At 39.6% G+C, this 15,977-nt stretch overlaps 1 protein-coding gene across 4 annotated transcripts in view; it reads left to right on the top strand.

The window, feature by feature from the left end:
* Positions 1-15,977, top strand: part of stxbp5a (syntaxin binding protein 5a (tomosyn)) — a 322,570-nt gene that overhangs the window by 295,010 nt on the left and 11,583 nt on the right. For 3 of the 4 annotated variants that reach the window (XM_060914103.1, XM_060914104.1, XM_060914102.1), the window contains exons 16-19: positions 1,919-2,097; positions 2,262-2,387; positions 7,843-7,994; positions 14,941-15,003. In XM_060914103.1, coding sequence (XP_060770086.1) covers positions 1,919-2,097; positions 2,262-2,387; positions 7,843-7,994; positions 14,941-15,003 — 520 coding nt within the window. Of the gene's footprint in view, positions 1-1,918; positions 2,098-2,261; positions 2,388-7,842; positions 7,995-12,343; positions 12,347-14,940; positions 15,004-15,977 lie in introns of all 4 variants that reach the window. The other variant, XM_060914107.1, reaches the window with a different exon arrangement.

Genomic DNA, 15,977 nt, shown 5'->3' with positions numbered 1-15,977 from the left:
ATTATTATTATTATTATTATTATTATTATACATACACACACTTTTTTCCCAGTTTTTCAATGTCCTTTGGTATGTTTTTTTTCTTGCAAATATGCATGAAAAATATCTAATGAAGTTTTGGTAGCCCTTCAGGTGTCCAATGCATTTTTAGTTTCAGTTTTCAGTTTATTTATTTAGTGCTTAATTATTGCATAGCTAATCCTAGCACTGAATTAGCCTAGTCTTTCTCAGCGAACAAAGAACTGGTTCTGTGCATGCGCAGCAGAAAACTTTCTCATTGGATATTGGCATCAGCTCCGACGTGTGATGTCATGTTGTCTTGACAGTGTGCAGTATCGTAGGGGAACAGAATACATGTTTTTATTACATGGAAAAAGTGTACTGTGTATATATAATAATTCCTAATATTTCACTCCGATGACGTCACTCCCAGTGCTTTCCCGTTGATTTGATGCTTGTTGTCAAAATATCAAACTGGTTCAGAATTAAAATTCTTTTGATTAACTTGCATATTTTTTGTGGATGTGTCTAAATAATATAAAGAACATTACACAGTGACACAAAAATATTAATTTTATCTTTTAATGTTAAAAAATATATCACTCAATCGTGATATATACATTCACCACTCAAAGATAAACTTCATATCTTCACGATATATATATATACATATATCATCTCTAGCCGCTTTATCCTGTTCTACAGGGTCGCAGGCGAGCTGGAGCCTATCCCAGCTGACTACGGGCGAAAGGTGGGGTACACCCTGGACAAGTCGCCAGGTCATCACAAGGCTGACACATAGACACAGACAACCATTCACACCTACAGTTAATTTAGAGTCACCAGTTAACCTAACCTGCATGTCTTTGGACTGTGGGGGAAACTGGAACACCCAGAGGAAACCCACGCGGATAATCTGCAAACTCCGCACAGAAAGGCCCTCACCGGCCAAGGGGCTCGAACCTGGACCTTCTTGCTGTGAGGCAACAGCGCTAACCACTACACCACCGTGCCGTCCACAATAAGAACATATCTTTTTTTATTTTTCAAGAATTATTATTATATAGTTTTTCACAAATTGCTACTGTCATTTCGCCGGTTTGTTTACATTCTAAGTGGAAATGATTTTGTTGGATGTTTTGGATGAAGTTTTTATTTCTCGAGTTTGCAAAACATAAAAATGCTCTGTTTCTCAAAATCTAGTGAATGTGGATAAAATAAAACCGTTATTCCACTTAATCTTATCATACATGGCTTATAGCCAACTCAGAGCTACCGTATGTACTTCATCGGCTATCAGCTCATGTACGACTTGATTTCATTGCATAACTGTCATATACACTCTCTCTTTCTCTCTCTCCCTCTCACTGGCCACTTTAACAGCACCCATACACCTGAAGTTTTATGCAGTTCTCTAATCAGCCAATCCCTTGACAGCAGCACAATGCATAAAATCATGCAGATTCAAATCAAGAGCTTCAGTTAATGTTCACTTCAAACATCAGAATGAGAAAAATTGTGATCTCTTTGACTTTCACTGTGGCATGGGTGTTCGTGCCAGATGGACTGGTTTGAGTATTTCAGAAACTGCTGATCTCTTGGGGGTTTTCACACACAACAGTCTCTAGAGTTTACACAGAATGGTCCAAAAAACATTGAGTGAGAGACAGTTCTGTAGGTCGAAATGCCTTGTTGATCGGTTTGAGCTGCCAGGAAGGATATACTAACTCATAGCAACTGTTTACAACCATGGTGAGCAGAAAAGCGTCTCAGCATGCAACAGCAGAAGACCACATTGGGTTCCACTTCTGCCAGCCAAGAACAGGAATCTTAGAATCAAGAACATGTTTCTAATAAAGTGGCTGGTGAGTGTATATATGGAGTATTAATGGTGGATTAAGGATGTTTGTTTACACAGTTATTGGAGGTCCGATTGCAGTATGAGCTGAATGATCTCGAGTCACCGGAAGGGGACCAGACACCAGCTCCTCCCACTCCAAACACCTCACCGAGTCTGCAGAATGCCGCCCCGCACACACATCCCTCTAGCAGCAGCAACTCATCTGATGGCATAAGAGATAATGTGCCCTGTCTCAAGTAAAGTGTCTCTTTTCCTGTCTCTTCTGTCATTCTTTCTGCTTTTTGTTCTACTTCAACTCCATGTTCAGTATAGAGTATTAAAATGGAAATTGATCAGTGTAACTAAAGACTAAAAGTTAAAGCTTGTATCTACACTCTCTCGTGCTCTTTCTCTCTCTCAGGGTGCGCAGCAGTCCTCTGAAACAGTCTCCTGGATATCAGGTGGAGTTGGTGGTTCAGTTACTCTGGGTCAGTGGAGAGCCACCGCAACAGATTAGCAGCCTGGCCATCAACTCCTCATATGGCCTGTGAGGTTTTTTTTTTTTTTTTTTTTTTTTTTGGGGGGGGGGGTTTCTCAGTCTTTTTGACACAGTAGCTTATACACAATTCACATGTTTTCTTGACCTTATGAGCATGTCAATCAGCAAATAGTCCAAGAAGAATTTGTTTTACACATGCATGTTTCTTTTGATATAAATTCAGAGTAGCTCGTAAACTGCTGATCATAATCAATCTACTCATTTTATATATATATATATATATATATATATATATATATATATATATATACAACCCCGATTCCCAAAAAGTTGGGACAAAGTACAAATTGTAAATAAAAACGGAATGCAATGATTTACAAATTTCAAAAACTGATATTGTATTCACAATAGAACATAGACAACATATCAAATGTCGAAAGTGAGACATTTTGAAATTTCATGCCCAATATTGGCTCATTTGAAATTTCATGACAGCAACACATCTCAAAAAAGTTGGGACAGGGGCAATAAGAGGCTGGAAAAGTTCAAGGTACAAAAAAGGAACAGCTGGAGAACCAAATTGCAACTCATTAGGTCAATTGGCAATCAGTCATTAACATGACTGGGTATAAAAAGAGCATCTTGGACTGGCAGTGGCTCTCAGAAGTAAAGATGGGAAGAGGATCACCAATCCCCCTAATTCTGCGCCGACAAATAGTGGAGCAATATCAGAAAGGAGTTCGAGAGTGTAAAATTGCAAAGAGTTTGAACGTATCATCTACAGTGCATAATATCATCAAAAGATTCAGAGAATCTGGAAGAATCTCTGTGCGTAAGGGTCAAGGCCAGAAAACCATACTGGGTGCCCATGATCTTCGGGCCCTTAGACGGCACTGCATCACATACAGGCATGCTTCTGTATTGGAAATCACAAAATGGGCTCAGGAATGTTTCCAGAGAACATTATCTGTGAACACAATTCACCATGCCATCCGCCGTTGCCAGCTAAAACTCTATAGTTCAAAGAAGAAGCCGCATCTAAACATGATCCAGAAGCACAGACGTCTTCTCTGGGCCAAGGCTCATTTAAAATGGACTGTGGCAAAGTGGAAAACTGTTCTGTGGTCAGACGAATCAAAATTTGAAGTTCTTTATGGAAATCAGGGATGCCGTGTCATTCGGACTAAAGAGGAGAAGGACGACCCAAGTTGTTATCAGCGCTCAGTTCAGAAGCCTGCATCTCTGATGGTATGGGGTTGCATTAGTGCATGTGGCATGGGCAGCTTACACATCTGGAAAGACACCATCAATGCTGAAAGGTATATCCAGGTTCTAGAGCAACATATGCTCCCATCCAGACGACGTCTCTTTCAGGGAAGACCTTGCATTTTCCAACATGACAATGCCAAACCACATACTGCATCAATTACAGCATCATGGCTGTGTAGAAGAAGGGTCTGGGTACTGAACTGGCCAGCCTGCAGTCCAGATCTTTCACCCATAGAAAGCATTTGGCGCATCATAAAACGGAAGATACGACAAAAAAAGACCTAAGACAGTTGAGCAACTAGAATCCTACATTAGACAAGAATGGGTTAACATTCCTATCCCTAAACTTGAGCAACTTGTCTCCTCAGTCCCCAGACGTTTACAGATTGTTGTAAAGAGAAAAGGGGATGTCTCACAGTGGTAAACATGGCCTTGTCCCAACTTTTTTGAGATGTGTTGTTGTCATGAAATTTAAAATCACCTAATTTTTCTCTTTAAATGATACATTTTCTCAGTTTAAACATTTGATATGTCATCTATGTTCTGTTGTGAATAAAATATGGAATTTTGAAACTTCCACATCATTGCATTCTGTTTTTATTTACAATTTGTACTTTGTCCCAACTTTTTTGGAATCGGGGTTGTGTGTATATATATAATCAGTCGACTGTTTATTAATAAAATATATATTATATATAGGGCTGTTATTAATATAAGTATAATAATATTTCTTATTTTCAAACTTGCACAGTATATTCTTATAGAAAGATGTATCTTAAAGAACACTTACCTTTATACAGTAGAGCTGTTCCCAGACATTTGGCATTTTCCTTTTTAGCACATTCATCTGTCTGGTCTTTATCCTGCTTTATTTATTATGTTTATTTTATTATGTTCTTTTCTATCTTCTTATTCTTTGTTTTTCTGCTTAATTTGTATAGTATATCAATGAACCATTTTTCATTGTACCTGTATATTGTATTGTTATTGTATATTTTTATTTAGATAATCATCTTGTGTATGATCTATCTATCTATCTATCTATCTATCTATCTATCGATCGATCGATCGATCGATCGATCGATCGGTCGAGCATTGATTCCCCCCTTAATGCTTGAGAAGTGCTATTGTTGCTGTATTTTTTTATAGTCTTCTAAAATTTAAAAATAATATAAATTCATTTTAAAATAATCCAGCCACTGGGGGTGCACTCTTGGTGCCGGTCCCAAGCACAGATAAATTGGAGAGGGTTGCGTCAGGAAGGGCATCCGGTGTAAAACTGTGCCAAATCTAACATGAGGATTGAAAAGAGAAATACCATACCGGATCGGTCAGGGCCCGGGTTAACAACAACCGCCTCTGGTACTGTTGGTCAACAGGGTGCCGGTGGAAAGTGTGCTACTGCTGCGCCAAAATGGAGAAGGAGAAAGAGAGGGGGGAGGTGTGTTAGGAGAGAGCGTGAAAGATGGAAGGGAAGGAGCTTAGAATTGAGGGTGTCAGATAGAGTGATAGGCATGAAGTTGGAGATTCAAGGAGTGGTAATCAATGTTGTGTGTGCGTATGCCCCACAGGTTGGATGTGAGAATGAAGAGAAAGAGTCTTTCTGGGAAAAGATGGATGAAGTGGTAGAAAGTATACCAAGAGAGGAGCGCGTGCTGATAGGAGCAGGTTTCAATGGACATGTTGGCGAGAGAAACAGAGGAGATGAGGACGTGATGGGCAGATATGGTGTAAGAGAGAGAAATGTGGAAGGGCAAATGGTGGTTGATTTTTCAAAGAGGGTGAATTTGGCAATAGTCAATATTATACTTCGAGAAGAAAGAGCAGCACAGGGTGACGTTTAAGAGTGGAGGAAGATCTACACAGGTGGACTACATACTCTGCAGAAGGGGTAACCTGAAGGAGATTGGAGACTGTAAAGTGATGGCAGGGGAGAGTGTAGCTAGACAACATCAAGTGGTCATGTGCAGGATGAGCTTGAAAGTGAAAAAGAGGAAGCGTGAAATAGTGGAGCCGAAGATTAAGTGGTGGAAACTAAAAGAGGTTGAACATCAGAAGGAGTTTAGGGAAGAAATGAGACAAGCATTGAGTGGTCATGGAAGTCTGCCAGAAGATTGGAATACTACTGCTGTACTAGTAAGGGAGGCGGCAAGGAAGGTGCTAGGGTGGTCATCGGGAAGGAGGAAGGAAGACAAGGAGACACGGTGGTGGAACAAAGAAGTGCAGGAAATTATAAAAGAGAAGAGGCTAGCAAAGAAGAATTGGGACAAGCAGAGAGACGAGGAAAGCAGGCGGTTATGCAGAGAGACGAGATAGAAGGCAAAAAGAGCTGTAGCAAAGGCGAAAGCAGATGCATACTAGGAGTTGTACGAAAGACTGGAGACCAAAGAAGGAGAGAAAGGCCTGTACAGACTAACTAGGCAGAGAAACAGGGAAGTGAGGGATGCACAGCAGGTAAGAGTGATGAAAGATGGAAATGGAAATGTGCTGACAAAGAGAGTGTATTAAGAAGGTGGAAAGAGTACTTTGAGGATTTATTAAATGAGGAGAATCCAAGAGAGAAAAGGTCAGATTCATTGGAGACAGCATATCAGGAAGCAGAGTTGGTTAGTAAGGATGAGGTGAGGGCAGCCATGAAAAGAATGAAGACTGGGAAAGCAGTCGGACCGGATGGTATCCCGATTGAGGCTTGGAGATGTTTGGATGAGACGGCTGTGGAGTTCCTAACACGATTGTTTAATAAGATCTTGAAAATGCTTGAGAATGAGAAAATGCTAAATGAATGGAGAAAGAGTGTGCTAGTCCCAATATACAAGAATAAAGGAGATGTACAGAGCTGCAGTAATTACAGAGGAATAAAATTGATGAGCCACACCATGAAGCTATGGGAAAGGGTATTGGAGGCGAGATTGAGAAGAGAGGTAGCAATCTGTGAACAGCAGTACGGGTTTATGCCAAGGAAGAGCACGTCGGATGCAATTTTTGCTTTAAGAATGTTAATGGAGAAGTACAGGGAAGGCCAGAGAAAGCTACATTGTGTGTTTGTAGACCTGGAGAAGGCATACGATAGAGTGCCGAGAGATGAGTTATGGTATTGTATGAGAAAGAGTGGAGTGAATGAGAAGTATATTAGAGTGGTGCAAGACATGTATGAGAACAGTGAAACAGCAGTGAGGTGTGCAGTTAGAACAACTGAATGGTTCAAGGTGAAGGTGGGACTCCATCAAGGATCTGCTTTGAGTCCTTTTTTGTTTGCCATAGTGATGGATAGCTTGACGGATGAAATGAGGCAAGAGTCACCATGGAACATGATGTTTGCGGATGATATTGTGATATGTGGTGAAAGTAGAAAGGAGGTTGAGTTGGGTTTGGAGAGATGGAGGTATGCATTGGAACGAAGAGGAATGAAGGTGAGCTGTAGCAAAACAGAATACATGTGCATCAATGAGAATGGGGATGAGAGTGTAGTGAAGATGCAAGGAGTAGACATAAAGAAAGTTGGTGAATTCAAGTACCTGGGGTCAAGTGTGCAGGAAAATGGGGGCTGCGATAGTGAGGTGAGAAAGAGAGTGCAGGCAGGGTGGAGCAGTTGGAGAAGGATTTCAGGAGTCATTTGTGATAGGAAAGTCCCAGCAAAAGTGAAAGGTAAGATGTAGTGAGACAGTAGTGAGACCAGCTGTGATATATGGATTGGAGACCGTACCCTTAACGAAGAGACAGGAGGCAAAGTTGGAGGTGGCGGAGTTGAGGATGTTAAGGTTTGCGATGGGAGTGACAAGGTTGGACAGGATAAGGAACGAGCACATCAGAGGGACAGCACATGTGGAGAGCTTGGGAATTAAGCTAAGAGAGATGAGACTGAGATGGTATGGGCACATCCTGAGAAGAGATGCAGAGCATGTGGGAAGGAGAATGTTGAGGATGGAGCTGCCAGGCAAACGAAAATGAGGAAGGCCAAAGAGGAGATATATGGATGTGGTGAGAGAGGACATAAAAGTGGCAGGTGTGGTAGAGAAGGATGCGGAAGACAGGGAGCAATGGAGACAAAAGATCCGCTGTGGCGACCCCTAATTGGGAGCAGCCAAAAGAAGAAGAAGAAGAAGATCAATTAATTTTAAAATGAATTGTAATAAATGCACCTCCATCATTTTTTTGTCCATTACTTTCGAATCCTTTGATTATTAAATAACTGAATAAATCCTTTGTGTATGCTCTGTTTTCCCCCTCTGTATAGTGTGGTCTTTGGCAATACGAATGGCCTGGTTGTGGTAGATTACCTCCAGAAGACTGTTCTGTTGAATTTGAGCACTGTAGAGCTGTATGGATCCAGCGACCCTTATCAGAGACAACCCCGATCACCTCGCAAGAGCAGGCAGCCCTCTGGGGGTGAGACGCCAACAGAAAGTCATTTATCCATTCACTGAGATACAGATTAACCCCAGTAAGAGGTACACATACTGTATACGGTTATAGTTACGATCAAGCCAAAATGAATTTTTTTCCCAATGCTCAATTACTGTAATAAGTATGAAAAGTGTTCGGTTAAGCTCTAGCTTTAGTCAATGGCACAATGGTCCATTACTGTGTAATGAAGTCCTGCAGCACACGAAGCAAAACAGATGCAGCATGCAGCAGTATTGTCTGACAGGGACAGTGGTGTGACCTCAAGTGGTGGAAGACAGAAGTGCAGCTCTACTGCTCTAAATACATGCTGCCCAGTAATGAAACCCTGTCTGCGGAGCCTCTGTGACAGATTGGCAGTCGGATTATTAAGCTCGAGCATGTTAGTATGCGTCATGGTTAATGACTGGTGTTCAGCAGTGGGCTCGGCTTCTGTCTTTTCATCTGTGTGAGCTTGAGCAGTAGTGCTCATGGGAAATTCAGCCGTCTCACGGAAAAATAAAGTGAAGTGTGTGAACACAGGAACAGGAAACAAAATTTATTTTCAAATGTCTATCACTCATGTTTTACTAACTGTGTTTCCATTAAACTGCTTAATGCAATTTTGTAATTTGAAATTGCAAACTAAAAAAACAAATAATGGAAATATGTGAATTTTGAAAAAATTTTGGGGGTTTTTGGTGAATTTCAGTTTTTCAGATGATTCAATAAAGCAATATTTGGCAAGATTAAAATAGAAACACATTTTCACACTAAAGTCCCTTGACCTGAAGAGCAAATGGAAAGGTGACCTTTATGAAAAAAGAGCACTTTGTAAGAGCTATCATGAGAGGAGACACGAGAGCAGCGGCTACAATTATCGACAGTCCATAATTATCGATACCTTTTCAGATTTACCAATAAAAAACTGTTTTACAAAGGTGAGTTTCAATTACAACAGTTATTATTGGTTAATTAATCAACCGGAAGACCGCCCTCCCCTTTGCCCTTTGATCTTGGCGTCTAATGACACAGCTTGTTACATGAGATGGAATTTTTTTAGCATGATCAGCAATTTGAGGAAAACTCAGACGTTATCATCGCAGGTATGCATGGTGGAAAGCTCATAGACATGTTTTTACTTATGAAATTCACTGATATTTCATGATATTCTTGTCGAAACCTACTTTGTTTCTTACTCTTTCATTTGACAGTCGCCATTTTGTATCTAAATGCGCATTTGAGAAGTCACGTGAGGTGTCAATAATAATGATCACTTTCACCGGTGTCCATCATTATCGACACCCTGAGGAATTAAGTGACATTTACAACTGTTATGGATCGATCTTTGCATAACATTGTTGAAGTAGATGAAGGACTTTAAAAAAATAAAAGTGCTGTGATTTATATTTTTTTTTTCTGATTCATGACAGAATGGAATGCTTATAGAGTATTTGGAATCCGATTGCAATAAATAGAATTAGATCAGAATTAAATTCCTAGCATATAAAAAAATTACATGCTTGAAATTTTTCTATTCCATTCAGATTTTTTTTCTTTGCAGTTTGTTGTAAATATCTACTGATATTACTGAAAATATCTCATTATATTCTATTATATATGAATATTACAATATCAGTAGACATTTTATATTTTGGTTCAAGGAATGACATGCGATCTTTGACCTGGATTTTCATGTGGTTACAATGTCAATTACAGTGGTGCTTGAAAAGTTTGTGAACCCTTTAGAATTTTCTATATTTCTGCATAGAAATATAGATATGTAATATTGGATCATTTTCCTCAATAAATAAATGACCAAGTATAATATTTTTGTCTCATTTATTTAACTGGGTTCTCTTTATCTACTTTTAGGACTTGTGTGAAAATCTGATGACGTTTTAGGTCATATTTATGCAGAAATATAGAAAATTCTAAAGGGTTCACAAACTTTCAAGCACCACTGTATCTGTTGACATTTACTGGTAAACTGCAAAACTAGAAATTAATACAAACAACAACAAATGATTAACAAAATTTCATCTCCGAAAATACTTAGAAAGTGGAACAAAAAGATTTTCTGACACAGGTTAATGTCAAGTGTGCGAGAGAGGCATGTGCAGAAGTGTTTATTTTATACAGTGTGATATCTACATAAAGTGCATGAAACACACACAAAAGCAAACAGTCCAAATCGGCAGGCAAGGTAATATCATAAACAAGAAAACAGGCAAAGGGTCAGTCGAGGCCCAAACAGTATGTCGGAGGCAAAACGAGGACGAGAACTAGAATCGGGAACAGGAGTCGAGAAACCAGGAAAACCACAAACACGGGAAACAAGGCTCGGTAACGTGCACTGAATGTGGCGTAATACTTTGCATTGCTTTAGCATCAGCGCAGTCCTTAAATAGCCCAACACTTAGTTCTCTAATTGAGAACAGGTGTGCCTTGTTCATGGCACGCGTGCTGGAGTTCACCCAGCGTGCACGCAGCCCGAGGCACACCTTTTGGTGCACGCGCCAACATTATCAGTTCATTTGTTTACAAACATTCAAGTTACTTCTTCATTTATGTAAGCACCAACATTGATATCTCATCTCATTATCTCTAGCCGCTTTATCCTTCTACAGGGTCGCAGGCAAGCTGGAGCCTATCCCAGCTGACTACGGGCGAAAGGCGGGGTACACCCTGGACAAGTCGCCAGGTCATCACAGGGCTGACACATAGACACAGACAACCATTCACACTCACATTCACACCTACGGTCAATTTAGAGTCACCAGTTAACCTAACCTGCATGTCTTTGGACTGTGGGGGAAACCGGAGCACCCGGAGGAAACCCACGCGGACACGGGGAGAACATGCAAACTCCACACAGAAAGGCCCTTGCCGGCCCCGGGGCTCGAACCCAGGACCTTCTTGCTGTGAGGCGACAGCGCTAACCACTACGCCACCGTGCCGCCCAACATTGATATATTTATATAAAATATATTTTGTACTAAATATTAGTCTATGTAAATTTACATTTTACAGTCTATGCAAATTTACAATTTACATATTGAAAGTCTCTTCAACAGTGGTGCTTGAAAGTTTGTGAACCCTTTGGAATCTTCTATATTTCTGCATAAATATGGCCTAAAACAACATCAGATTTTCACACAAGTCCTAAAAGTAGATAAAGAGAACCCAGTTAAACAAATGAGACAAAAAATTATACTTGGTCATTTATTTATTGAGGAAAATCATCCAATATTACATCTGTGAGTGGCAAAAGTATATGAACCTCTAGGATTAGCAGTTAATTTGAAGGTGAAATTAGAGTCAGGTCTTTTCAATCAATGGGATGACAATCAGGTGTGAGTGGGCACCGTGTTTTATTTAGAGAACAGGGATCTATCAAAGTCTGATCTTCACAACACATGTTTGTGGAAGTGTATCATGACACGAACAAAGGAGATTTCTGAGGACCTCAGAAAAAGCGTTCCTGATGCTCATCAGGCTGGAAAAGGTTACAAAACCATCTCTAAAAAGTTTGGACTCCACCAATCCACAGTCAGACAGAATGTGTACAAATTCAAGACCATTGTTACCCTCCCCAGGAGTGGTCAACCAACAAAGATCACTCCAAGAGCAAGGCGTGTCATAGTCGGCAAGGTCAGGATGACCCCAGGATAACTTCTAAGCAACTGAAGGCCTCTCTCACATTGGCTAATGTTAATGTTCATGAGTCCACCATCAGGAGAACACTGAACAACAATGGTGTGCATAGCAGGGTTGCAAGGAGAAAGCCACTGCTCTCCAAAAAGAACATTGCTGCTCATCTTCAGTTTGCTAAAAATCATGTGGACAAGCCAGAAGGCTATTAGAAAAATGTTTTGTGAACGGATGAGACCAAAATAGAACTTTTTGGTTTAAATGAGAAGCATTATGTTTGGAGAAAGGAAAACACTGCATTCCAGCATAAGAACCTTATCCTATCTGTGAAACATGGTGGTGGTAGTATCATGGTTTGGGCCTGTTTTGCTGCATCTGGGCCAGGACGGCTTGCCATCACTGATGGAACAATGAATTCTGAATTATACCAGTGAATTCTAAAGGAAAATGTCAGGACATCTGTCCATGAACTGACTCTCAAGAGAAGGTGGGTCATGCAGCAAGCACGCAAGTCGTTCTACCAAAAAATGGTTAAAGAAGAATTAAGTTCAAGTTTTGGAATGGCCAAGTCAAAGTCCTGACTTTAATCCAATCAAAATGTTGTGGAAGGACCTGAAGCAAGCAGTTCATGTAAGGAAACTCACCAACATCCCAGAGTTGAAGCTGTTCTGTATGGAGGAATGGGCTAAAATTCCTCCAAGCTGGTGTGCAGGACTGATCAACAGTTACCGGAAACGTTTAGTTGCAGTTATTGCTGCACAAGGGGGTCACACCAGATACTGAAAACAAAGGCTCACATACTTTTGCTACTCACAGATATGTAATATTGGATCATTTTCCTCAATAAATAAATGACCAAGTATAATATTTTTTAGTGCTGTCAAGAGATTTAAAAAATTGAGAGATTAATTAATTATGATCTGTAATTAATTGATCTAATTAATCTCTTTTTTAATCTCACCTAAAAATTACTGAGAAAAGCCCTCAACTTGAGGTATTTTCATTTAAATTCATTACATTACTGTGGCAGATCAAAAGATTGATATATAACAAAAAAAGTGGCTTTATAAAGTCATTTATTGTTTTTAACAGACTTGAACAGATGCAGTCGTAGCCATTTCCATTCTGCTGTGTTTGGGACTAGTCTCAAGTGCTGCCTGCAACCTTTAGGGTACATCCACACGACAACGGCAATGATATTTTTTTTTTTAAATATCGCGTCCACATGGGCAACAGATCAGTAAAATATCAGGTTCATATGGCAACGCAACGCTTGCTGAAAACGATGCAATACACATGCCACACCTCTACGTGCGCTGTAAGACGGTCCCATCGGAGCCACCAGAACAATAGAAGAAGTAGACGCATGCGCATAAACCCCTTCTTCTGTAGCATCAACCACATAAAGTTTTGATTATTAGTCAGTAGCGTAAAATAGTATCTATTGTCTAAGACACTTATTTATATTTCATATTAAAACATCTATGTAAATTAATACATAGAAAGCCTCGCCAGGTGCTGAACGTTCTTCTGCCTTCACTCTAAGAGAAATTCAGGGCGAGCATGAGCCTAGGTTCTTCCCTGTCACTGTCACACTCGCACACCTTCTCACTCCCTGTCCTATGGCTATAGTCCCTTTAAATCACGTGCTCGTTTTTTGAATGGAGATGTGGAAAGAGGAATGAACAGGGGTAGATGGAGAGAGAGAGGAATCAACGGGGGTAGATGGAAGCCGGTACGCCAACATTCTGAGATCCTCCAGAATTCTTTAATGGTCCGGAATAAATTGAATGCTACATGTTGATGGATTACTTTGTTCTTCTACACCCTTTTTGAGGAATGTATTGTCGGACTTAAACCAACATCTGAAGAGGTGAGATCGCTCCTTTTTTTTCCCTATTTTTGCTGGCGGGATTGTCATGTGGTTGTGACGTCATTGTAAACAAATCCGTTCTACTCATCCAGACGACTTCGCAACAGCGCCATTGCCAGATTTTTCCACTCTGGAACCCGTTCTCAAAAGATTTCGTTTTGGGGCACCCAAAACGCCGGTGCCGTGTGGACGCCAGGCCGAAACGATAAACAATTTTATCAGATTCACCTGAATCCGTTGCCGTGTGGACAGCGCCTTAGTTTTTGAAATGTAAATTTCCCGTTCATTAGACTGACAGCTCTCACATGCTCCTCCATTTTCACGTCTCTTCACCCAATGGGAGCCTCTCAGTTTCTGCTCAACAAGCCCAAACACAATGACAGCCAATCAATGTCCACTTCAGGTGTGACTGACCATTGTTTTCCACCCCAACAACTCAAGCACAAGCAGCCCAACACATCAAAACGGATTTTATAAAAAGGCAACTCGCATACAGAAACAGTAAAGTTAGAGATTAAAAATTAGATTAGCACGATTAAAAAAACATAACACGCTAAATATGACTGTAATTAATTAATCGCATTTAACGCAATAATTTGACACCCCTACTATTTTTGTCTCATTTGTTTAACTGGGTTCTCTTTTAGGACTTGTGTGAAAATCTGATGATGTTTTAGGTCATATTTATGCAGAAATATAGAAAATTCTAAAGGGTTCACAAACTTTCAAGCACCACTGTACTTTTGCAATGGCCAAAAGATCGTTAAGGTGTCAATAATTGTAGCCGCCGCTCTTTTACAAGAAATTTTTTAAATATCACTTCTATTTTGCGCAAAACTGCAGTGGGAAACCCAACTAATGTCTTTAACTTCTCTGGTCTAATTACAGAGAAAAATGTATCATTCCTATATGAAATATATGGTGTGCTGGTTGAGGCATGTCACATCTATAATGTAAAAATGTCAGCTTTTATATTTGAATGTCAGTCTGTGTTTGAAAGAAATATATTTTATTCTATACTCATTCAAGTCTCTATTCAAAGAGTTTGTAGAAAGAGTGTCTGAGAAACTACCTGTCAGATGTCACATCAAAAGGTTAAATGACAGCCTACTATTTCATTGATCCTCAGCTTGTTTCTGCTGTGAGACATTTATGTTAGCTTCCATAATGGTGGATTTGCTCCCATCCTCCTGTCCACCCTGTTTCATATCTTAGATGTTCATAAATATTCATGATTAGAATATCTGTACTGGCTGAAAATTACGTACGTGAAAGTGTAGGTTATGATTTTATATAGGAACAAAGAGTATGACAGTATAATCATGATGAGGAAATCTGAAATGGTGGAGTATATTTTAGCAAATCTGTTTCTAAAAATATACAGTTTATTTTTTTTACAAATTAAATCTCGACTTCGGTCTGTAGGGCTGTGTGACATCAGCGAAGGCTCAACTACGTCAGAGGATCGCTGCAAATCCCCCACCTCAGGTAATAAGACCTTCAGTGCATGTTATGGACCCATTACACGACCCACACTCACAACCCCTGACACAATCTTTTTGATTTGTTCTTTTTGAAATATTTTTTCCCTTTTTTTAATTCATTGTACTGAATTAACTGGTCAGAGGCTGAGAACAGATTTGGAGTACATGCAAGAAAGTTTGTAACATACAGTGTGATATCTTACAATCTTTCTGCCCAGTTTTGATTGAACTAGTCTGATGTGAGGAGGTTCGATACAGTCATTTAACTTCATAGCTCAAATATAGACACTGTGGTCTGGAGTGCATTCATCTGCTCCTCGTTTAGTCTGTCACTTTTATGCACTTCCGTTCATATTCAATAAAAGATATGAACTTGATATAGAACAACATCACCAGTGATGATATTAATAATAATCTTTATCAATATGGATGCACATGAATTTGTTTGTTCATCATTCATAGGAGCATTTGCACAGTTAAGAAATTAAGCCTTTGTGAAAATCCTGATAGCTTGGAGAAAAAAAGTTTCTATCACACAAGAGCTCTTAAGTTTTTATATTTCTGCATACTAAGGAGACTCACTAATATGAACCTTGATTGATCAGCTTCAGATTATATACAGCAATGAGTTACTACTGCAGTTTTATATGCAGATTATGCTGTCAAGTTTAAATGGCTTTATTTATTTATTTATTTATTTATTTAAATCACACACTGTTTCACAAATGTCATTTCATATTTATGGAATTAATTAAAGAAAGACGCAATATGAAAAAAAAATTCAAGAAAGCAAGCCAACACAGCTCCATGAATTAAGATGAATAAAACCAGTTATTCAATTAAGGCAAAAGAAACTAGCACACTGCGATGAGTCAGCTGGCATTAGGCTAATAGAAAATTCAGCTGGGAATGGAGGGAATACATATTTAGAGACTGGTATCGTTTTTATTTTTGTCTTTTTTTTTTTGGAGGATGAAA

This window comes from Neoarius graeffei, chromosome 2, assembly GCF_027579695.1.
Source record: "Neoarius graeffei isolate fNeoGra1 chromosome 2, fNeoGra1.pri, whole genome shotgun sequence".
Taxonomy (NCBI): domain Eukaryota; kingdom Metazoa; phylum Chordata; class Actinopteri; order Siluriformes; family Ariidae; genus Neoarius; species Neoarius graeffei.
Note: the sequence above shows the minus strand (reverse complement) of the source record. Positions and strands in the feature narration are given on the sequence as shown.